The following is a 25,897-nucleotide window of genomic DNA, read 5'->3' as shown; positions in this document are numbered from 1 at the left end:
TGATGTGGAGAAAAGGGAACCCTCACGCACTGTTGGTGAGATTGCAAATTGGTGCAGCCACTATAGAAAACAGCATGAAGGTTCCTCAAAAAATTAAAAATGACTACCTCATGACCCATCAATTCTGCTTCTCGTCATTATCCAAAGAAATCCAAAACATTAGTTTGAAAAGATATATACATTCCTATGTTCACTGAAGCATTATTTACAATAACCAAGATATGGAAGCAACCTAAGTGCCCATCGATAGACGACTGGATAAAGAAGAGGTGGTACGTATATACAATGGAATATTACTGGACCATAAAAAATAATGAAATCTTGTCATTTGCAACAACTTGGATGGACCTAGAAGGTATTATGCTAAGTGCAATAAGTCAGACAGAGAAAGACAAATACCATATGATCTCACTTATATGTGGAATCAAAAGAACAAAATAATTGAACAAACAAACAAAAAAGAGTTGTTTTCAGAGAGTTCATGGGCAATCATGGAAACATGAGATGAAATTTGTTCTCTTCCATTCCAGAGGGCATACATAATTTTGAAATGAAAATGTAAGGGAGGTAGATTTCTACTAAAAATTAGGAAAAAATTACTAGCAATCATAACTGTACAAAATGGAAGGTACTCTCAAGTGATGGAGAGCGCTCCATTGCCAGAAGTGTTCCAGCAGAACCTGGAGAGCTACCCATGTCATTATTATAAAAGAATTCCAAATTGGGTGGGAGATTGGTTTAGATGACTTCTAACATGCCTTATTTTTTAACCTTCAATCCTTGCCACTCCTCACTTCCTACCACAATAAATGAGAGCAGTTATGGTTTTTAGTATTCCTTAAATGTGTTATACAAAAATTGACAGGGGAGAAAGACAAGGTGGATAGTATTTTCATTTCCTCTGGATACCATTGGCAAAATATATATATGGACTTATGAGTTGGCAAAACAAACAGAGCTTTCTTGAACTTCCCCAAGTCTCCTATAAGTCTATGAATGATATATCCTTCAAGCTACTTTTATTTGGAATGCTGGCCTAGTCCAACCAGTCTGCTGAGATCATGAACAATTTGCAGAGAACACAGGGGGCCTTGATAGGATGTAATGGAAGGCAGTATTAAAAAAAAATAAGGAGTCAGTGATTTCCTAAGTATGTAAGTTTTCAAAGGTCATCATACCTATTCAACAACAATTCAATTGTACAGTTGCAGAACCTTGAAATTTAACAGACGGAGACTTGGCAGTCTGAGTTTCAAGATAGTTATATAGACATTATTTTCAAGCATGATTTTCCCTCGCTGAGCAAGTAAGCCCTTTCTATTTAGACCTATTAGGGGAGCAAATGTAGTCAGTCACATGGACCCACAGTTTTGTTTGAGTGGATAGCAACATGCCCCATCTTGTATGTTCCTGGACTTGACATAATAGCAGCCATTTGAAAATATTGTAAAAGTGGTACATACCTGGCCATTCTATACACCCCAAAATGGCAGAAGAAAATAGCCCAAAGCCTTTACTCCTTAATAATCTCTTGGATAAGTTTTAGAACTGAACCAGGTAATCTCAAAATTTTTGCTAATGAGTGGAAAAGAAACCAGAAGATATGACTATAAGTAGAAGAGATGGAGGACGTAAAGCAATGAAGTAAGTGCGATGAGGGTGAAGGATATTGTACTCTAAAACACGGCAACAAGTACTGCGATTTACTGATAGTGAATATTTAAAAAATCTATAATTTATCAAAAATGGTCAGAACTTAGGAGAGAATATAGTTCTGTACCAGCAACCTGAGACAAAGGCAAAAGAGATGCTCATGCAATGATGGGGGCATCTGGGTTCCTGGAGGTCACTGTGCTAGCTCTGTTTTAGAAATCCGTTTCTTGTGCTGATGGTTAGGACCTGACTCTGGGTTGGAACTTTTTGGATAGTTTTCCAGGTCTGTGACCTTGTTATTTAATTATTCTAGCTTGACTCTAACGTAAATTCTAGACACAAAGTTGAGGTGAACCTCCTGGCAAGTGGTTAGGGCCTCATGTTGTAGAGCTGGCATTGGAGGGAACGTCTCTTGACATTGACCTCTAGTTACAGGTGGCCATACTAGTGCAAAGCTGCCCCTCCAGTTCTGTAAGATGGAGCAAGCAAGCAAGCAAGAAAGAAAGTCTTGGATGGTAAGATGATCATGCTTTTTCAGAAATCTTCTTTAACTCAAAGCAAGTTACAATTATAAATATAGCATACATTTTATTTCCAAAAATGACTGAAGTGAATCTTTAAGATTCAAAAATAATCTTCTAATAAAGACTGAGGAAACAATGGAAGCCAGACTCCATATCATCCAGGGAATTATATAATTCAACAACTGGTTAGAAAATGGGACCAAGTGTGTAGGAAGCACAAAAGAGACTGAAATTCAGGAACTTTTGGACCAAAAGACAACTGTATTTTCTGTAATGAGCTGGAATAGAAATTTGCCCCTAAGTAGAGCCAAATTAGACTGCTGCTTTGATATTAAACCTAGTAGAGGACTGCCCAGTGAAGGCACTGGGTAACTCAAGGGTCATTTTTGCAGCCTTTTTCTTGTGATAAAATGACAATAATAACCACTTATGGAAGACCCAAACACAATGGTCTACACAATGCAGGAGGGCACACACACACAGAATACATATGTGTATCCAACAACATCTTGGGGAGATGGAGGAGAGAAACATCTACAGTTTCTGAAAGCCCTCCCCATGGATTCTGTTTCTTTGCTATGTCCTCTGGCATTCCACATCTTAGAACTTGTGTATTTTTCCTTTCACAGGAGTAATGCTTTTAATGTTGCTTAAAAAAATTGTGGTAAAAAACATGTAACATAAAAGTTATAATTTCAGCCATTTTTAAGTGTACAGCTTAGTAGTGTTAAGGATAGTCACATAGTTGTGAATAAATATCCAGAACTTTTTCATCTTGAAAATCTGAAGCTCTGTAGCCATTAAACAGTCCCCTAACCCCCAGCCCCTGGTTACCACTATTCTGTTTCTGTGTTTATACACTTGAATGCTTTGGACACCTCACAGAAGTGGAAGCATGCAGTATTTGTCTTTTTTGTGACTGGCTTGTTCTCTTGGGCTAGACTGCAGTTGGCAGGATGTATTCCAGCTGCAGAGATAAGGTCCTCCTGGCAAGTGGTTTAAGGCCCATCATCTCCACCAATCAGCCTCTACGGAGGGAGTCCCCATTTCAAGTCCACTCTCTGAAGTCCACAGAACCTCAGTCATTCTTCAAGAATTCTCATGAAAACCTCTCAGCATCTTCCTGGGGGAGGAAGAATCTGGATAAATAAGGCCTCATTATTTTAGGAGCAGCCTCTGTAGGAATCTTGGAGGGAGAGCAGAACAGGCAATGGAATGCGAATGAATAGTCTCAAGGCTGCCAGACCCTGCTCTTGAGGAACGAACTATGCTTAGAATGTGTGTCCCTCATGGACACAGGCGTGGAGCATGGAAGGAAGGGAAATTTGGGTTCAAAACTGAAAGGCAGTCTGTGAAATTTAGTCATGTGTCAAAGGGGTCACTGGCAAAAAATGTCTGGGAACCACTGTTACACTCCAGCTGAACCTCGCAGGCCATGGCCACTAATGCTGCCTCACATGTCACTATGAATAGGGCCACATCTTCAGCACAAACTCCAGCTTTCCCACCGAAACCTCTGTCCAGCACCCAGCACGAGGGAGGCCTGCTATGGCAGCTCCATGTAGGAGCTAGACTCTTAGAGGCAAAAGCCAGTGCAAATGGGAGTTAACCTTTTCATCTGAGCTAATAGAGTGTCACTTACCATTAGGTTAATTTGTAAATGCAAAAAAATTCTATGGAAAGATATAGACAAGGCAATCTTAATTATCCTTGCAAAAGTCAGTTCCAAGATTCTCAGAACTTTTAAGCTTTTGTCTTTCATTCTGTGGGATTGCTAATCGCCCCTGACCCTACCATCCACCTACCCTTGTGTCCTCTCTTAAACTTGCCTCTTGCGCAGTCTTTCTTTCCCACCTCAGTTGATGGCAATTCCCATCCTTCCGGTTCTTTGGGCCAAAAACCTCAGTCATCTTGGATTCGTTCCTTCTTTTATATCCCATTTCCAATCAGTTAGCAGGAAATCCTGGCAGCTTGTCCTTCAAAATAGAGTCCAAATCCAAACCTCTGCATTCCTTCCCTGCTTCTACCCTTGTACAAACTACCTCTGGCTTGGATTATTGCAGGCGATGCTTCACTGGCATCTCTGCATCTGCCCTCGCCCCTTATCAGCCTATTCTCAACCCAGCATCCAGAGTCATCCTTTAGAAAGATAAGTTGGATTACGTCACTGTTCTACCCAGAACCCTCCAAAAGATTCCCATTTCACTGAGTAAAAGCCCAAGTTATTAAAATGCCCATCAAACCCTACATGATCTGTCTCCTCCCAATACCCCAGGTCTAGCCCTGGTCTCTGTATGCTGTCTGCTCAATGAGCCCTTTCTGAACTATTTTAATTTTCATATTTAAAATTTTTAATTTTTAAAATGTCAACTCCCATCCTTCATTAACTATTCCCCTTCCTGCTTTATTTTCCTCTGTAACACTGATCATCCACGTGTGTGTGTGTGTGTGTGTGTGTGTGTGTGTGTGTGTGTGTATTCACAGCAGACGCTCAGTGCAAATCTGTTGAATAAATGATTGGCTTCTTCTGGTCATTCAAGTCTTAGCTCAAAGGTCTCCTCCTTGGGGAAACCTTCCCTGGTCACCCATTGAGGGAGAAATGCCATTTCTCCCTCAATGACTGTGTATCATGTCGCACTGTTTTATTTTTCTTCTAGCACTTTTCACAATAAAATTATCTTGTTTTCTTATCTGTCTTCTGCACTAAATGCAGACCCATGAGAACTCCTTTGTCCTATCCACTGCTACTTCCCCAGAACTTCGAACAGGGCTTGGCACAGAGTATGTGCTCAGTAAATGCTTCTTGAATTAACAGAGCACCTTCATGACAATCCAAGTCCATTATTTGTTTTCCCCAACTTTATTATCTTGAAAATTCTAATCCATATATAAGATGAAAGAAATGTACATCCATACACCTTTAATTTGGATTCAGCAACTGTTACATTTTGTTACAGTTGTGTGCTCTCTTCTCTATATTTATATCTATCTATAAATGTATACACACTCACATACACATTTCTTTTCAGAACCATTTGAAAGTAAATCACGACATTTTACCCCTAAATACTTCAGCACGTATCTCTTGAAAACAAGAATATCCTACTTCACCAAAAATATCATTTTCCTACCCAAGAAAAGTAATGTTGACACAATATTATAAATTAATATATAGTATACATTCAGGTTCTCTAAACTGCTCCAATGATGTCCTTTATAGATTCTTTTCTCCATCAGGAAGCCCAGCAAGGATCCTTTATTTCATTTGTTCTCATTTAGTTCCCCTTAATCTAGGACAGTCCCCAATCATTTTGTCTTTCATGCTAGTTACATTATTGAAAGGTTCCTGCGAGTTGTCCTGAAGGATGTCCCATAGAGGATGTGTTTTCAAAAGTTAATCTAATTTATTATTTTATTCTGTGTACTTAATTAACCAATGTAGTATACAATAAGCTCATTTCTCTGCTTGTTTTACATTTTAAGGTTTGCTGCTTTTCATTTTTTAATACGTTTTAATTTCTTAACTATGTAAAACACTTATAGTTCAAAAATCAACATGAAAAAGAAAAAGATACATTCAGAGAATAACTCCCATTCCAAACTCTTTCACTTTGTTTCACTCACTTTCTATAGGTCACCTTTTTTTCACTATTTTTAATCTCTTCTATGATTGTTTTAAAATAAAATATTCAAATATACATGATACTTATAAATTATAGATATACATTTATACATTGTAAATATATATTCCTATTTTCCTTTGTTTCTTGTACAAAAGGAAGCATGCCATATATAGTATAGTGTATGTACTCTTCTGTGTCCTATATTGCCTTCTAAAATATATACTGGAAATTACTCCACATCAGTTCATGGAACTTTCTTTTTTATGGCTGCATTGTATGTGGTTGTACATATGTAGGTAATCTTGCACATATGTTGTTTTGTATTTGTACAAATCCATTATTTTTTAGTGAGCTCTTATGGACTACATTGTGTCGCCCCTCAAATTTGTATGTTAAAGCCCTAATCCCCAGTGTGGCTATATTTGGAGACAGGGCCTCTAAGGAGGTAATTAAGGTTAATGAGGTCATAAGGGTGAAGGCTCGATCTGACAGAAGTGATTCCTTATAAGCAGAGAAGAGACAGTGTCTTTCTCTCTCAATGCACAGAGGAAAGGTCATGTGAGGACACAGTGAGAAGGCAGCCGCCTACAAGCCAGGAAGAGAGGCCTTCTCCAAAAACCAACTCTGATGGCGCCTTGATCTTGGACTTCTAGCCTCCAGTATTGTAAGAGAGTAAATTTCTGTTGTTTAAGGTATCCTGTCTGTGGTATTTTGTTATGGCAGCCTGAGAAGACTAGTACATGGGTATTAGAAGAGTTAACTACCACAGATCTCTCACGAAAACAAGCTAAAGATCGATTTAAGAGACAAATCACTTAAAAAAAAACCCTAAAAGTGAAAAAGACATTTCTGGAGTCTCCTGAGGAGGAAGTAAGGAAACAGCAGCATTCCGCTGACCACAGAGTATGTCACAGTTTGCATTAAACGGTTTGAAAAACCAGTGTAAGCCCTACAGGTGCAGCTCCATTAGAGCACCCCTTTCTGCTCTGACTCACTTTTCTGAAATCTCAATCACACACACGTCAGTTGTCTTCTTCCAGACTTTGGACACGACAGAGGGAAATCACCTGGTTACTGCCAGGACCCCAGTGTACGGCCCCTCTGAATCAGGGGAAATGTGGACAGAAAGGAAAGCAATGTGAGTTCTAGGGACACCCATGGACCCAGGCTTTCCAGGATCCGAGGGTAACTTTATGGCATCTTCTTTTAACAAAGCCAAGTTGAGGATGGAAGCAGCCTTTTTACTGTTAGTTTTTTTTTTAAATGTCATCATCCATCTGATTAATATAAAATCATGTCCTTATTACTGAACATTCTGACACATCCTTGAAGCAGCAGCTAGTTAGAAATATTCTGTATACAACCAGAGCCTGACGTAAATTCTAAGTTTGAGTAACTTCCCAAAGCATACTTTTATAGATATATATATTTGAAAAAGGCTCTCCTTTTCTTCAGTACTTTCAGTACTTATATATCAGGGTGACAGAAAAGGGGGGGCACTCCCCACATCACTTATTTCCCTTATAGTTGCCCAAGATTTGACTGGATGGTGAGAATTTCCTTCTCCATCTGGGGATGCATCGGGTCAGAGACTTGGAAAACATCTGTGCTATTTGCACTGAAAATAACACTAGCAATTTGCAGAGATGTAACTCTAGAAAACATATAGAAAGGCAGGCAATGACATCTGTAGGTTTCAATGATCAAGGTAAGTTTAAATGTAATAAAAAGGTCTTAAACTTTTAATAAGAAGGAACCAGAAGAAATCTATCCCCTTTATTGCTTTCTGGGTTGGTTTTCATTTAAGCAACGAGATGGTGAGTGCAAGCTGTTTCAGCCCAAGTTAAGGACTTTAGTTTCTCGATAAGGTCCATTCTCCTCATCAAGCCCTGAGCTGGATGGGATGGGGGTGGCACTGGCACTTTTAGGGAGGAAACTTATGGGGCCCAAAGAACCTGTGAAATCACACATAAAGCCATACGGAGTTTTATTTTTTCCAGTATTATGCCCCACATTTCACCTGGTCTTCCTTCCCTCCTTCCCTTTTATCCACTGAACTGTTCAAATAACCCTTTTATTTTTTGTAATAATGTACACTGTAGGAAATTGGAAAATGCAGACAAGCAAAACAAAATCCATCACATTCCCACCATTCACAGGTCACTGTTAACAGTTTAGCACGTCCTTCACACACACACACACACACACACACACACACACACACACACACACACACTCATAGTTGTATTTTTTCTTTTAACCAAACTGAGATCAGACTGGGCATATCATTCCTCAGTATGTCTTTCCAATCATCACCACCTTTGCATTTCAGGCAAATTTTGTTTAGTACCCAGACCATATTTGAATTTCTCCAATTTCCCCCACAAAAGTCCTTTATTACTGGTTTGTCCAAACCAGTAACCACTCCAAGACCATCCAATGCATCTGGTTTTAAAATCCCTTAAATATTGTTTACTTTAACATAATGCCATTGACATGACACTGACTTATTGAAAAAATCAGGTCATTTGTCCTGCAGAACATCCCACCCTGTGGATTTGTCCCATTGCTTCCTCCTGGTGTTGTTAAGTTTGTTCCTCTAATCCTTAATTTTCTTCTAACTGGAAGTTATATCTAATGGCTTTACGAGATCAAGTTATACACTGAAAACATCATTGGGGATGATGTGTATTTCATGAATATTCACATCAGAAGACATCTATCACCTGGTTGACCCACCAGGAGTGATGCTCAGATTGACTCCTGCTTGGGCTAGTGTGAAGATGTGTGTGTGTGTGTGTGTGTGTGTGTGTGTGTGGTGTTATATTGTGTTCATCATAATGATTTTAACCCCAAGTTATCCCTTTGCCTGAATCTACTCCTGATGTTTCAAAATATGTGGCACCGGGATTACAAATAACCTTGAGGCAAGGGCGTTGTCCTCTAGAAACTCAGCACTTCCTTGTAGGTCCTTGACCTACCTGTGCTAATGCTCACGATGCCGCTTGGGAGGCACACTCCTTAACAGGTAACTTAGGGAGCACTTCTACATGTATCCTCAGTCTGATAAACTGTGGGAGCTTAAATATTTCCCAAATGAATGAAGACAAACCTAAAACCAGCAATCCAGCGTAAATTTTGTTCTTCGGAGAGGAACCAGCAACGGGAGTCTAAGTGCTAGAGCTTAATCTCAGCCCCTGCAGTTTTCTCTCTTCTCTTTTCTCAGAGGAATCAGCATTTCCTAGTGTTTTCAGCCATGGCCTCTGTGCCTCGTGTGTCCCTTTAGTTCTGCACTCTCAGTGTCTTGAGTATCTGTAAAGTACTATAGCTCCAGATCCAGGCTCGATGGCCTCTTTCCCCACGTATGTGTTCCCACACCCCATTTTCACAATCTCTGAAAGGCATGATTATACTCCCGGTTGTTCCCTGAGGTGCCGACCTTCCTCCTCTGCTCATGCTAGGATCAGAGTGCACCTTTTGGCTATGCCCTCTGTCTGGAGGAGTTGGTCATCCTAACCATCAAGCATTCCATTGCTAGCCAAACAGTCCTTAAATTGTTTTACAGCATGGTACTTCTGGGCTCCCAATGTTTCAGTGACTTCCTACTGTTGACCTGCTCAAGACTAAATTCTTTTGTCTAAATTTTATTCTCTCATAGTAAGGCCCAACATAATCTCACCATATTTTCAACAATTTTCCCAAATCTGCCATTTGTGCTAATCAAAGCTGGCTTCTCAATGCCCTGTGAATGCTTCCTTTTGGGCCTTTGTCAGTGACCTTGGTTGGAGGATTTCTCTCCACTCATTCCCGAAGAAAGTCCTATCAATCAAGTTTTAAACGGTCTAAACTTCATGGAGAATACAGGAGGAAAATCCTGTCCTCTCTCCCATCCGAGCCTTTGCAGCACAAATAACAGCCAGCACAACCTGGCACCCACAATGTGATGCTCCTGAACTGTTCACCTTCGATTTCTATGGTTTTGTCTCAATTCTTCAACTATATGATAAGCCCTTTGAAGGAAACAGTCTCGCTTTATATTTCTAAGTTAACACCCCAAAGAATCCACCTATGAATGGGTCATGTGCTGTGCTCCTCTGATTCTATGAAGTGCTGTACTTAAGCTGTCTTGTCCTTTTGAGTTTTAAACACGTGCACACAAAATAAGAACTCCTCTGAAAGTAATTATGTGTATTTTTGTCCCTTACTCCAATGTCTAGCACCTTGCACTGTTATAAGATTCTCCTTTAATACTGCTGAACTCCCTCACATGCAGCTGGATACTACATCTACTGTTAGTGAATGAGAACACCTGGTCAACATCTACTGTAACAGCCTCAACTAGGAGGCATGGAGATACTTGGTTAAACAGAACTTGGAAAAGTCATCACATTTCTCTGCATGAACATCTTGTAAATCTGACGGATTTAAGTCACCTCAAAAATCCTCAGGTCTACAAAAGGTGTGCTTTCATTATCTCCTCTTAGAATCCTGATCATTTCTCCAAACTATGATCGTCTTATCCCGAATCTTGGTGTTCCATATTTTTAATCTTCCCCTTTTCCTATTTGTAGGGCCCAATTTAATTCCTGGGCTTCCGCAGCTACACTTGGCAGAAAAACTATTCACACATACCGGTAATCTAAGGTATTCATTGGGAAGGAAGCATGACGGCGCAAACATGAAACGTCTCTCATGGTACATGGCAAGACCCTTGAGGATCCTATCTTTTAGCAGACAATTTCCTGGACTTTTAGTAACGTTCTTGTGTTCCTCACCTTCTCTTTTTGCAACTAATAAAACAAGAACAATAAATGAGTTGTGAGGTTGCATAAGGCCTCTCTGGACAGATCTTTGAGGTGACCTGCACACAGAATTCCATTCCAACTCACGTCACTTGACATGGCTTGGCACATGTGTGTGGCCACTGCCCCCCAGACCTGCTCTGCATTACTCCCGTCTGGTTGCTGGGGCAGCCCTCCACCAACGGCACTGTCTATCTGCCACTTTTAGGAAGAATAATCTATCATTTGGTTTTGCATATAAAGAATTTAAAAAAAAACAGAACAAAAAGAAGATTTAGAAATAAATAAGCAGAAAAAATTGAGTAACAATGCCATTGAACACCATCCTTCCATCAAGCAGAAGATAAAATGAAATAGTTGGAGGTCTGTAAATGTGACCCTGTGTGTCCTTGCTTTGATTTTCTTCTAAACGCAGGAATCTTTTGTTGGCTAAATTCCAGCATTTTCTTTTTTTTCTCACCCCGGGGCCAACTTTTGGCTTGCTTGGGAACAGCTGCCAGTATTTCTCTTTGCTGCCCGTCAGTGAAAAAATGTGCTCATGTTGGAGGCCTGGCTCCATCCCACCCAGGGTGCTGAATGCATTAACTTTCTCACACACAACCTTTGCCAGGCTGTATACAGAAGTCCATCTCAGACAGGGAAGCTCACTGAATCACCAGTTAGCCTGGAGTTGGTGCCAATGTCAGTTAAAGAGGTGTCAACGTATTTTAGGAGTCTATGGCAAAGTGATACATTTTACCATGTGCACTCAGTTAATAGGAAAAAGAACACTTATGAAATATTAAAAAACCAAAAGTGCCATTATTTAATTGCTTCACTCCTGAAAGCAAAAACAATCCAACCCTTTATCTAGCATGCGCTTTGGTTAAGAACCAAAACAAACAAGAATATAAACATAAAGGTATTAACTGATTAGTGCCAAGGATTTTATTTTACTTTCTTTATGCTTCTAAGAACAGCCTTTTCTACTGACAAGTATGCACCACTCCACGGTCTGGATATAATCCAGTTTATTAAGAAATTCCTGAATCAATTTCCTGGTTTACAGCTTGTCCAACCAAGATTCTAGGTGTTCTCACTGTAAGAAGGGTCTCTTTCAAAAGCTGTCTGCTTGTATAACTGCACAGCCACAAGAAATGTCATGGACACCCCAACAATAGAGCTGAAACCTGAAACAGTTTGGTGACGTTCCAAGTTTTTAATGGAATGTGAATCCATTAAGATTATTAGGTAACTTTACTGATATCCTCAAATTTGTGCCAAGTGTTAAAGCTGCCAAAGAAAAGACAGAATAAAAACTGACTCTTGGATTCCAACGCCGAGTATTTGGGTGTGGAAACTGTATTTTCTTGTAACTCATTTAAAAAATACACTGTGCTTTCACTGTTTAATTGCAATCTCAGTTTTCAGGAAGCAAAGAGAAATGAGATACATAATCGATGTTTCTCTTCCGTTTGGCTTTCAGCCTAAATGGTCCTGTACTTTTATTGGCAAAGTAGAGCAGGTAATAACAGTGAACAAGAAACCTATTCTAAGAAGTACTGGCTCAAGTGAAGTACCACTACATCACGAGTGACTCAACCATCTACTCAAGAGTGATTACTCTGCAACGATGAAGCCATGCTAATTGGACAATGGCGTGCTGCCAGTTCCTGTTGGCATGACCTATAATACCCTTGGCTGACAGCCATTATGTCTCTCTATTACACCTTTTTTTTTTTTTTTTGTAATCTGGATGGGAAGTGGAAATAATTTTTAAAAACCCTCCCAAGTGCTATTTAAGTTCTTATCATGAATTAAAAGTTTAATTAAGTACCATGTTCAAGGCTCGGGTTCTATGATTAAATATGACAAACTAATAGTTATGATCACTGATCAAGTGAGGAACTTTACAGCTCTGAACTTTGTATTTAAAGCTATGATTAATTTTAATTGAAACAGTTAGGAGACTCCACAATAGAGGAAAGAAAGAAACGTAAGGGACATTTAATTCATACACAGAGAAGAGGTTTAGAATGAATAGACACCCTGGTAACTAATTTTATGAAATTTACTGGCCAAGGCTTCTTTATGAATCCATTTAACAATGCTGATTATTGTGGCCCTCTTATATTATATAGGGGATAAATCGGGTATCGAGAAAAGAATCCTTAAAAATGGCTTTGAAATCAGGTCATTTAAAATAATTTTTAGATATGCCTTAGTTTTTTCTATTCAATTCCTTTTACTATGCCAAAATAGGAACACATTTCTACATAAGTTTCTTTAAATAGAATTTACTGGCCTCAGGATTTAAAAAATGTTAGAGGTTTGGAAATAGCTTATGCATTTCAGTTTTAAAATTAGCTATTGCTGTGGCTATTTTCACGCCAGATTTCCCTCCCTCTGTGTCAGCATCACTGAGCAGTCTTCGGGGATGAAATCACAATAGTATTAGCTCCCCCCTTCATGGCTCTGCTTTACTGCACCCCCAAGTGAGTCTGAAGCCCAGATTTCAGGGCTGGAAGTCACCTTTGCGTTACTATAAATAAGTTCTGCCTTTGGGCATTTCTAAATTATCAGCATGATTCTAGGACTTGAAAACTTCTTACTTGCCGGGAAGTAGTTACCTGGACTATTTTGACTTATCATTTATTTGCTTGTATGTTTTCATCTGCTGCCAATGCTCACTAATGCAACTTGGAAAATTGCACCACAGCTTTTAATGAGGATTCTGAGGTAAGAGCCATTTCATCAGACAAGACTGTGCTTTCCTTTTATGGGAATAATAACACCTACTGTTTATATAGCACCATCCTTCCAAGAAGTTGAACGTATCGCATTTCATTAATCTGAACAACAGCCCTGCAAGTCAAGCTGGTATTGTCACTCCCTGCATGCTCATATTGAAGTTGAGATCGTTAAATGTAAAATAATTCCCCCCCCCCCAAATCCTAAAGCATTCTAAAGTGGTTAGAGCAATGATCTGTCTATGTCTAGAACACAGACAATCTTTCTATATTCCAGGTCATCAAATAGCCCAGTGGTTCTATGGTGCTTTAACGGTCAGCTCCTGTGAACGCTCGTAAGGTCATTTCTGAAAAGTCAGGGGATAGTCACAAAGATAAGAGCGGTGAGCTCACTCCTCTTCTGAAGTTGTAAGGTTCTCTCCTTTCCTGACCAGTTTGCTGGCTATCTCCATAGTCTTTCCCCACCTCTCAATCCAAACATCTCTCCTCTCTTTCTGACTAGTAGGATTTCTTCTCTCCCTCTGGCAGGGACTTAGAGAAGTTCAAGGTAAAGCACAAGTTCATAAACCTGCAGCATAGGGTAGGACTTCAGAGATCATCCAGCCCAACTCCATCCTTTTCAGATTAGGATGTGCCTTGCGAAGTTGAGTCTGCCCACTTGGTCAGGAGATCCTGTCCTCTCTCAAGGGCATTCGTTTCACACTTGGCTTTCTGTCTCTCATATCAGTAAGTTTGCTCTCTCTTTTGGAGCTTTCCCATCAGCCCAAGTATTAGTCAGCATAGGCTAGTCTCTGCTGTGGTAACATATAAACACCAAATCTATGGTTTAACATGAAAATTTATTTCTCATTCATGTCAGAGTCTGATTTGAGTCAGATGGCTCTCCTCCAGAAGTGACTCAAGGATCTGGGCTGCCATTCTATCACCTTGGAGTTCTCTGACACCAGTTGAATGGACGAGGGAAAAACATGAAGAACTCAAACATGAAGAACCCATGCCTACTTTCAACTGCTTCAAACCAGAAGTGACACAAGACTTCTACTCACATTTAATTGGTTAGATCTAGTCACATAACATGCCTGACTGCAAATTTGGTCTTCCTGTGTGTCCAGGAAAGAGAGAAAATTAGATGTGGATGATTACTGATAATCTTGACTACAGAGTGAAAACATACTGGAATTTCTTCCTATTTAAAACAAGACAAAAAAAAAAACAACAACAAAGTAACCTCTTTTGGCATCATTTTCCTCCAGTTACTGGAGCACTTCTCTGCTGCCTTGAACTCAAAAGGCTTTAAAAATGGAGCCTCCATTAGCTTTTTCAAATCCCTCTTTTCTCATTCTTTCTTGAACACAATCAAATTGGTCTTTGCTCTAGTGCTTCCCCAGAAGTGCTCAATGAAATCACAAATGGCGTCCAAATGGCGTTCAGCCTTCATCTTAGTTGACTATGATATCAGCATCATTTGACATGGTTAATTATTTTTCCTCTTTGAAATACTTTCTTTTCCTGGCTTCCAGCACACTGTAGTTTCTGTTTTTTCTTCTTCCTCAATAGTTGTTCCTTCTTGGTCTCACCTGCTGGCTCCTCTTTATCTCACTGACCCCTGAATTCTGGAAAGGCCCAAGACTCAATCCTAGAACTTACCTTAATCGACACTTACTCCCTTGGTGGTTGTATCTTGTCTTGTATTCTGTCTTTCAATATCTCCGGTACTCTGGTATTAAAACGTCTATTTCTGGGCTAGATTTCTCCCAGGAATTCCAGCCATGCATCTTCCTGTGTGCATCTCAAACTTCACATGTACAAAATAGAACTCCTAATTCCACCCCTACTTCCTCAAACCTATTTCTCCCAGTCTTCACCAATATCAGTTAATGGCAACTCCATTCTTCATGCCCCAAACCTTAAGAGTTAGCCTTAACTCCTCTCTTATCTTCCATCCTATATCCAAACTATAAGAAATCCCATTAAGCTCTACTTTGAAAACATCACCAGAATCTGACACTGATCACCACTCTACTATTGTCGCCCTGGCCTAGGCCATCGTGTCATGCCTGGGTTGTTCATATCTTAAGGGTTTTCCCTGCTTCTGCCCTTGTCCTCTTTCAATCTATTTTCACACATCAGTCAAAATGATCTTCTCCTGTGAAACCCTCCAATGGCCTCCCAGGTCATTCCAAGAAAAGGTCTTAATTCCAAAAGGTACACAGCCTGGCTCTGTTACCTCTCAGGTGCCTCCTCCCACTCTACCCTTTCCTCCCTCCAGCCTCAGTGTCTTTTTCTTGCTATTCCTTCTGACCAGATCACCCCTTCTCCAGATGTCAGCATGACTGGCTCCCTCACTTCCTTCAGGTCTCTACTCAAAAGTCATTCCCCAAACAAGCTTTTCTTGACCGCCCTATTTAAAGTGGTAATACCTGTACTTTGATGTTCCTTCTCTGTTTTGTTTTCTTCGAGGGCATCTAACAGAGTACATATTATATTTATTCATTTTCTGTCTCTCCTCCCCTGGAAAGGAAGCTGTTTTGTTCACTAGGGTCACCCAGCAGATGGGACAATGCCTCCTGGAACATAGCAGGATCTTGATAACTACTTGTTGAATGGATGAATAAACGAGTGAGGAAACAGAAGTCTAAAGAAGTTGACTGGCTTTCTCAAGACCTTACATGCAGTTAGCGCCAAGGTCCAGATTGTGGTTTTCCCAGTCCCTCATGGCTGATGCTCCTGAGATCTCAAAATTTGTCTGTTACTTTTCTTTCGAGTTTTCTCTAGGTGGTGAAAGAGCTGGGCTCTGTTCTCTGGGGTGGGGGAGTGTTTTGTTCTTCTTATCCTGGCCATGTACTTCCCAAAGACGTCACCCACTGTTTCCCACCAAATATCACTTCCCACAGTTACATGCAAGCTCAGAATGCTATCGGCATCCTGGGCTGTAGCATGAAGTTGTAATACATACTGAAAAGACTGTTCAAAGATAATCATCACTGTCTTATTGCTTTTTAAAATACTGGACCTAAGCCCTACCAGAGACATTAACAGTTTTCGTATCTTCTAAAAACTTTCAGACAAGAAGATTCCACAATTTCCTTGTTGGCTTCTATGTTTGGCAGTACTACTGCAGGAATATTCTTTATTGCACCCTGTGGTTAAGACTTAACAATAAATGCCTTTTCTTCAGAATCCTTAGGGGTCAATTTTCCTTTTTATTACTGAAAAGAAAAATCTGCTCTAAAATGTTGAGAGGGAGGGAGGGAGGGAGAGAGAAGGTGTGTGTGGGGAGAGAGAGAGAGAGAGAGAGAGAGAGAGAGAGAGAGAGAGAGAGAGAGAGAGAGAGAATGAATGAATAAGTCTGGAATATATTTATGCTGAAGAAAGCAGCATAAAGTGCACCAGAAGGCACCACACTCACCCCTACCCTATAGCCATTTTCTGCTGAGCATGTTCCCTTCTCTAGAGGGTGAAAAGACACGGGGAAACAAACCCAAAGAAAGGTGGTGGAACCTTGAAAATAATCTCTTTTTCCCCCTAGTTTTTAACATTTATTTGTTTATGTTTGACAAAAATTGTGTATATTTAAGATATACAATGATGTTTTGATATATGTATAAACTGTGAAATGATGACCACGAGCAAACTAATTAACACCTCTATCACCTCCCATAATAATTATTATTATTTTCCTGTGGTGAAAACAATTCACATCTACTTTCTTAGTGAATTTCAAATATATACTAGCTCATCCACTGCCGTCACCATGCTGTACGTTGGTTTCCGGAACTTATTTATCTTACCACTGAAAGTTTGAATCCTCTGATTAATATCTGCCCCCTTTGCCCTACACCACCACCACCCGCAAACCTCTGGTAACAACCATTGTACTCTGTTAGATGAGTTTGACCTTTTTTTTAGATGCCACATATAAGTGAGATTATGCAGTATTTGTCTTTCTATGCCTGACTTATTTCACTTAGCATAATGCCTTGTTAGGTTTACCCACATTGCTGCTGCAAACAGCAGGATTTCCACTTTCCATTTTATATATGTCTCCCATTTTCTTTATCCAGTCATCTGTCAATAGACACTTAGGTTGTTTCCATATTTTGGCTATTGGGAATAATGCTGCAATGAACACGGGAGTGCCGATATCTCTTCCAGATAGTGATTTTATTTCTTTCAGATATATAACCAGAAGTGGGGTTGCTAGATCACATGGTAGTTCTATTTTTAATTTTTTTGACAAATCTCCCTACTGTTTTCCACAATGGTTGTACCGATTCACATTCCCACCAATAGTGCACAAAGGTTCCCTTTTCTCCACATTCTCACCAACACTTGTTTTACTTATCTTTTGACTTTTTGATACTAGAACTTGGCAATGACCTCTTAACAGCTGCTCTTCCCCCAGCACTCAGGGAGAGAGCAAGCAGCCCCATAAGAATGGGGTTGATGTGCAAACCCATTGTGGACTCCACGCCCACAGTGGGAAAGGAAGCACATCCCACTCCTGCCCTCTGTACTCGACACACCATAAGAATGAACTTCATGACTGACGCGCTTCCAGCATGGTTGACATCCAGCCTGAAATGTTTTCCATGACTATAGCTAAGGAGGTGTTTGTTGAGCCAATTCTAATACTAATGAGCAATGGGATAACGGCCTTGCACTGCTTGGCACATCAACCACTTTCTCTTCATCTCTCAGCACAAGATATACTTACTAATTATAAATTAAATAATCTGTTTCATTATTTAACTAAAGTACTAAGTACAATGCCTTATCTACTCCTATTTGCTGACACACTCCTGCGTGTATTTTCCAATGGGGAGCCAACACTCAAATCATATGAATTCTAGGGACTAGCTGTCATTCTGTTTTTGGGTGGTGAGGGGAAAAAGCAAGACAATTCAATTACTCCTTGGCTTCTAGAAAGAGGTCTCTCTATTTTTCTCTCTCCCCCCTTCATTTAAGAGGCTACACTGGCCACTGTGAGTGGCTCTAATTTGCTGGTAATTTTGGGGGGTGGAATTGCACAACTGGGCACGAACTGGAGGCCAGAGCTGGGTTTGGCCTAAACTTGACCGAGTAGGGGAGCGAGAAGGGCAGCAGTCTGTATCTAGAAGTTTCATAATCCAAGGAGGAGCTCTCAAATTCGGCTCTATTGGCCCCTGAGAAACACAATGCTTGTCTGGCCAGGGAGTGTAGAGATGGGCCAAGTGTGAACAAGACTGGGATAAGCCAGAAGTTGATTTGGGATGGAATTATGATGAGGTTTAAAGATTTCCAAGGGGCTAATCAAATGCTTTTTCTTACGTCATAGGAACCAAATGCCAGTTAGTTCTAGGCAGCTGCTTTCCAAGGTAGCATTTGGGATTTTTGCTTATGCACCACTTAATTCAACTTTTATGAAGTCATTCACTGAGCTAAGCGGGACCATGACCACAGAGCCTGCAGGGACATTTCAGTGTGTACACAGCAAGGAGAGGAAAACGATGCCCAGCGCGAGGCCACAGGAGGGTGCTCTGAGCAGAGGAACGGGGCCTGGAAGGAGGCCTCAGAAACAATTACAGACCCACAAAGGAAAACGCCACTGGGGCTGACTCTCATACCTCATCAGCAAGATAATTAGAGCTGGGTTATTGACAATAGGAATTCATGTTTCAGGGGAAGAAAAAAAGTATCTAGTTATGTCTAAAGATTTCAGGGACCTCAGCAACCAGAATGTTTTAATGGTTTGAAAATGCAGACGATATATAGATAGCAATCATTTTACATGGCTAGGAGAAAAGAGTATCAACACACTACAAATTCCCATTTAACTGGAACACAATCAAAATGGCCAAATAGTAGATGTTTTTGTGTGATGACTAGATGACTATACAATGTGCCTTTTACTTTAAAGAGCACCCAATACCAAGAAAATAAATAATTATCAAGGATTTGATCCAACAAGAAACTTTTAGGTTACATCATATGCATTTATATCCCAGTTTTCTTTAAGTTCCACTGCCTTGTGTTATAATAAATAACTCAAGGACTTTCAGAATTTTAGGGGTTTTTTTACAGATAAGAACCAGGGCTCACAGAGGTTAAGTGACTAGATCAGGCTCCCAGAGCTAACTCGGGGGCAGACCAGGGCTTAGGCAGGGAGTCTCAAGATGGTGCCAACAGTCACTAAAGAGAAACTCATTATTAGGTTGGTGCAGAAGTAATTGTGGTTTTTGCAATTATTTTTAACCTTTTAAACCGCAATTACTTTTGCACCAACCTAATACATAAAATATCATATTTTTCATCTGTAAATATATTTTAATGCAATCTAATTCTTTGAAAATCAGGAAAAAACCATATTAATATAAATCAGGGGACTCTCAAACAGATACAGGTCAATTAAAAGTTTTCAAAATATTTCCAGGGCATTCTAGAGCTGTAGTAAATTCAAAAGGCATTCTTGCTCCTCATCTAGAGAAGAGGAAGGCTCTTACATTTCACAAATGCCTACTGTGGGACAAAGACCGGGTTGAGGACTTTTATTTTTATCATTTTGCCTAATGATGGGTATTCATTCACCCATTAATGCAGATGAAGAGAATCCAGCTCTGATTAGCCGGTCACACCACAGTTGCCATTTGTTGGTCTTCCCACATTTCTTGGTACATAAGCTTCCCTCCCTACCCCAGCCCCAATTATATTATCTCCCACTGATTTGTCCTGTTAGTATTGGGATCGGCCTGCTTGTGAGTGGTGTGAGGAGTAGTAATGAAGCCTTTTGTGTGGGTCCATTAAAAAAAGAACACCAATGTGAAAATACCACATGCTTATGCTGTCCTCAGTTTATCAGCTGGCCACTCTCCTCCTTTCCAGGAGTCACAACAGATGTTGCTTAATAAGGGACTGGATCTGGAGACCCCCTCTCACCCCTATGTCTTGCTTGTCTATGTTTTATGTTGAATTTGGAGGCCTTTCTGTGGAGCAGGTGCTTGCTCACCACCTCCTACTACCTTATACATACCCGCTTTACTCATTGATAGTATCTGCCAGGCCTCTGGAGGCATTTCGGTTTGTGACCCTGGGATTTAATGCTAGTTGTACTCATTAGCACCTCACATCAGGGTGAGGGGCCTTTGGTTTCTCCTAGAGTTGTGTGAAGAGCTGCTCAGTGGATCACTGCACAGCTCTGGGGCTCTATGTACATAGGACATGAATTGTACCCCTAAGAGGTGTGCAGCGCACAGCTGGCACAGCGTGGCTGCACACTGTGCTGGTGCACAGGGAATGAGTCTGGCCCTGGACACAGAGCCCAAGACCACTCCATGTTACCTTTAGTCCCATGAAAATGAAGGGGCCGTCAGGATGATGGAAGAAGACAAACTGTATACATGGTTCAAAGGGTGACCAGTTTAATAGTTTGTCATTGTGAAGCCCATCATTTGAATTCTTGCATCTCAAACCACCCAATTGCATGTCATCTCTGGACAGAACAGGTCCACCTACTGGTGTCCCCAAAGGCCAGAAATGACAGGACTCACTGAAGTCATTAAGAAACCTGAGTCGGGTATTTTCAACAATGATTAGAAAAGCAAGTTTACACTTTTTAGACTCTTACCATATTCACTGTGAAAATTACTGCTTGCTCTTCCTTTCCCCCCAAGCAAAAAAGGTGCTGTGAATACTTTCATTCTTTAATGCTCAAGGGAAATCAAGTGCTCCTTCGATCATTTGAAACAGAAAAATCATAGCAACAGTCCCAGTGATTCAGATCCCACATCGAGGACTGTACCAAACTTTGGCCGAATGACTCAAAACCCGAAGAGTACGTGAACTAGAAACTATGAGTGGCTGTGAGCCACAGGTGGGATTCAGTTCCCTTCAAGAACGATGCTCTGTTCAGATTCATGCCTCTGAGACTTTACACATATCAAATAGAAACTGGCTGTGCCACAAACCTAACGTGTGCGTCACTTGGACATCAGCCCCTGAGTGGGGACACAGCACAGGGACCCCCTGCTCGCTCCTACTTGGTCAACTGGCAATCAGTCAATCAACCCCCATCAACAAACAACCATACAAACAAACAAAACGGCTGTACCTCCTCAGGCAAGCTGACCACCAAGTCATTTTTCGTCTGTCCGACAAGCATCTGCCAGAAGTATTCACTGCATGCAGCCAGCACAGCCCGGTGGGCCCGGAACTCCTTCCTCTCCACGATCAGAGTCACGTCACAGAGAATATCCTTTTTCCGCTGGTCATTGAGGCCCAGGAGGATGTTGGTGCAGTGGACTGTGGACTCATACACATACATGGGGGAGTCAGGCTTCTCATCCACAGACATGCCGTTCACACCCTGCAAGAGAGAAAGGCCGGGTTACCACAGCTATTGGAGTCAGAGAGAGAAGGTGAGAAAGAATTTCACAGCTCCTGCATCTCACTGCCATGAGCCAGGCAGGAAGGACCAGAATTGTTCATTAGTATAATCATGCTCAGCGCAGTGAGCTCAGGAAACATTATCTGCAAAGCTGTGTTTTATGGCTGACTTTTATCCTTCCCATTTACCGTGTCCTTTTACCCCATGGAAACAAAGCCAGGTCTTTTAATGGAACACCCAAAACACTGAAAACACATACTTTAAAAACACATCCTTTAAAACTTTGTAGTCCTCATTTTGATGGCTGACTGAAAAGGAACTTGCACATATACATCGTCCCAACTCAAGTATTAATTGAGCTTTGTGTTAAGAGGAAATGAATCATTTTGAAGTATTTGCAATGCTTTCTTGATTTAAATACATGTAAGTTCCTAAGTTGAAATCTGGCAAAGAAACCCAGCAGCGTAAATACCTAACCACAATACATAACTTAACAAGTGAACTAAACTACGTGCGTACTGAAGAGTCGATGCAGCCAGCTATTGCAATTGCCCTCTGTCACTTCAGGACAAAGCACAACCGACACGATGCTACTGCTGCGCATGAAAACCTCTTGAAAAGAAGTGGACTTGTGCTGTCCTTATCGCAGCAGACTTGATGTACACCCCCTTTAAGGAAACACAACATATCACAATAGGAGGCATTAAAAAAAGAGTTTTACAAAACTCTTTTACAAAAGAGTTGCTTTAAAAAGTGTTCCCTGAGGGCCAGCCCGGTGGCTCAGGCGATTAGAGCTCCATGGTCCTAACTCCAAAGGCTGCCGGTTCGATTCCCACATGGGCCAGTGGGCTCTTAACCACAAGGTTGCCTGTTCAATTACTCGAGTCCCACAAGGGATGGTGGGCAGTGCCCCCTGCAACTAAGATTGAACACGGCACCTTGAGCTGAGCTGCCGCTGAGCTCCCAAATGGCTCAGTTGGTTGGAGAGCGTCCTCTCAGCCACAAGGTTGCCGGTTCAACTCCCACAAGGGATGGTGGGTTCACCCCCTGCATCTAGCAATGGCAACTGGACCTGGAGCTGAGCTGAGCCCTCCACAACTAAGACTGAAAGGACAACAACTTGAAGCTGAACGGCACCCTCCACAACTAAGATTGAAAGGACAACAACTTGACTTGGAAAAAAGTCCTGGAAGTACACACTGTTCCCCAATAAAGTCCTGTTCCCCTTCCCCAATAAAATCTAAAGAAAAAAAAAGTGTTCACTGATATATTCTTAAAAACAGTGTCTATACATTGGACCACTTGGATTTAATCGATATTTTCAGAGCATTTCACTCCAATGCTGCAAAATACATGTTCTTCTCAAGTGCACATGGAACATTTTCCAAGATAGACCATATGTTAGGCCACAAAACAAGTCTTGATAAATTTAAGAAAATTGAAATCATACCAATTGTCTTCTCTGACCACAGTGCTATGAAATTAGAAATGAACTACAGGAAAAAAAAACAACTGGAAGACACACCAATTAATGGAGGCTGAATAACATGTTACTAAATAACGAATGGGTCAACCAGGAGATCAAGGAAGAAATCAAAAGATATCTCGAGACAAACAAAAATAAAAACACGATGACCCAAAATCTATGGGATGCCGCGAAAGCAGTCCTAAGAGGGAAATTCACAGCACTGCAGGCCTACCTAAAGAAACAAGAAAAATCACTAATCAACAGTTTATCTTCACACTTAAGGGATCTGGAAAAAAAACAGCAAAATAAGCCCAAAGGGAGTACAAGGAAGGAGATAATAAAGATCAGAGCGGAAATAAATGAAATAGAAACCAGAAAAACAATACAAAAGATCAATGAATCCAAAAATTGGTTCTTAGAGAAGATAAACAAAATCAACAAACCTTTAGCCAGACTCATTAAAAAAAGAGAGAGAGGACCCAAATTAATAAAATCAGAAATGAAAGAGGAGAAGTGACAACAGACACCGCAGAAATACAAAAAATTTTAAGAAATTACTCTAAGCAACTATATACCAACAAATTTGACAATCTGGAAGAAATGGACAATTTTCTAGACACATACAACCTTCCAAGGCTAACTCAAGAAGAAACAGAAAACCTGAATAGACTGATTACTACCAGGGAAATTGAATCAGTAATCAACAATCTCCCAACAAACAAAAGCCCTGGACCAGATGGCTTTACAGGTGAATTTTATAAAACGTTCAAAAAGGAATTATCACCTATTCTCTTCAAGGTCTTCCAAAAAATCCAGAAGCAGGGAAGGCTCCAAAACACTTTTTATGAAACCACTATCACCCTGATCCCAAAATCAGACAAAGACACCATAAAAAAAGAAAACTACAGGCCGATATCTCTAATGAACATAGATGCAAAAATCCTCAACAAAATATTAGCGAACAGAATTCAGCAATACATTAAAAAGATCATTCACCATGATCAAGTGGGATTCATCCCTGGTATGCCAGGGTGGTTAAACATCCACAAATCAATTAATGAATTACACCACATTAACAAAATGAAAAATAAAAATCACATGATCATATCAATAGATGCAGAAAAAGCATTTGATAAAATCCAGCAGCCATTTATGATAAAAACCCTTAAGAAAGTGGGAACAGAGGGATCATATCTCAACATAATAAAGGCCATATATGATAAACCCACAGCTAATATCATGCTCAATGGGGAAAAGCTAAAATCATTCCCCTTAAGATCAGGAACAAGGCAAGGTTGCCCACTTTCTCCATTTCTATTGAACATAATGCTGGAAGTTCTAGCGACAGCAATCAGACAAGAAAAAGAAATAAAAGGCATCCAAATTGGTAAGGAGGAAGTAAAATTATTATTATGTGCAGATGACATGATACTATATATAGAGAACCCTAAAGACTCCACTAGGAAACTATTAGAGCTGATAGATGAATTTAGTAAAGTAGCAGGATACAAAATTAATATTCAGAAATCAGTTGCATTTGTATATACCAATAATAAAACATCAGAAGGAGAAATTAAAAAAACAATCCCATTTACAATTGCTTCAAAGATTATAGAATACCTGGGAATAAATTTAACGAAAGAAGTAAAAGATCTGTACTCAGAAAATTATAAGACACTGAAGAAAGAAATGAAAGAAGATACAAATAGATGGAAACACATACCATGTTCATGGATAGGAATAATTAATATAGTTAAAATGTCCATACTGCCTAAGGCAATATACATATTCAACGCAATTCCTATCAAACTACCAATGACGTTTTTCACAGAAATAGAACATATAATCACTAAAATTCATACGGGACCATAAAAGACCCTGAATTGCCTCAGCAATCTTGAGAAATAAGAACAAAGTGGGAGGTATAACAATATCTGACATCAAATTATACTACAAGGCTATAGTAATCAAAACAGCATGGTACTGGCATAAAAACAGACACATAGATCAATGGAACAGAATAGAGAGTCAAAAAATAAATCCATGCCTACATGGCCATTTAATCTACAACAATGGAAGAATGTACGGTGGGGTAAAGACAGTCTATTCAATAAACGGTGCTGGGAAACCTGGACAGACACACGCAAAAAAATGAAGCTGGACCACCTCCTTACACCATATACAAAAATAAATTCAAAATGGCTTAAAGACTTAAATGTAAGACCTGAAACCATAAAATTCCTAGAAGAAAATATAGGAAGAAACTTCACAGACATTACCTGGAGTAAGATTTTTACTGCTATATCATTTCACGCAAGGGAAATAAGAGAAAAAATAAACATGTGGGATTGCATCAAACTAAAAAGTTTTTTCACCACAAAGGAAACCATCAATAAAACAAAAAGGGACCCTACTGAATGGAAAAAGGTATTTGCCAATGATATATCTGATAAGGGGTTAATATCACAAATTTATAAAAAACTCATTCAACTCAACTCCCAAAAAACAAACAACCCAATTAAAAAATGGGCAGAGGACATGGAGAGACATTTTCTAGAAAGGACATGCAGATGGCAAACAGACATATGAAAAAATGCTCAAACTCACTAATCATTAGAGAAATGCAAATAAAAACCACAATGAGATACCACCTCACCCCAGTCAAAATGGCTATCATCAATAAATCAACAAACAACAAGTGCTGGCGAGGATGTGGAGAAAAGGGAATGCTTGTGC

At 40.1% G+C, this 25,897-nt stretch overlaps 1 protein-coding gene across 1 annotated transcript in view; it reads right to left on the bottom strand.

Moving 5' to 3' along the window:
- BACH2 (BTB domain and CNC homolog 2) overlaps positions 1-25,897 on the bottom strand; it is a 327,340-nt gene that overhangs the window by 54,175 nt on the left and 247,268 nt on the right. The window contains exon 4 of the mRNA XM_081038640.1: positions 21,418-21,672. Within this exon, the coding sequence (XP_080894766.1) occupies positions 21,418-21,660 (243 nt within the window). The 5' untranslated portion in view covers positions 21,661-21,672. The remainder of the gene's footprint in view (positions 1-21,417; positions 21,673-25,897) is intronic.

This window comes from Rhinolophus hipposideros (assembly GCF_964194185.1).
Source record: "Rhinolophus hipposideros genome assembly, chromosome: 3".
Lineage (NCBI taxonomy): Eukaryota > Metazoa > Chordata > Mammalia > Chiroptera > Rhinolophidae > Rhinolophus > Rhinolophus hipposideros.
The sequence above is the reverse complement of the archived record's forward strand: the minus strand, read 5'-3'. Positions and strand labels throughout refer to the sequence as shown.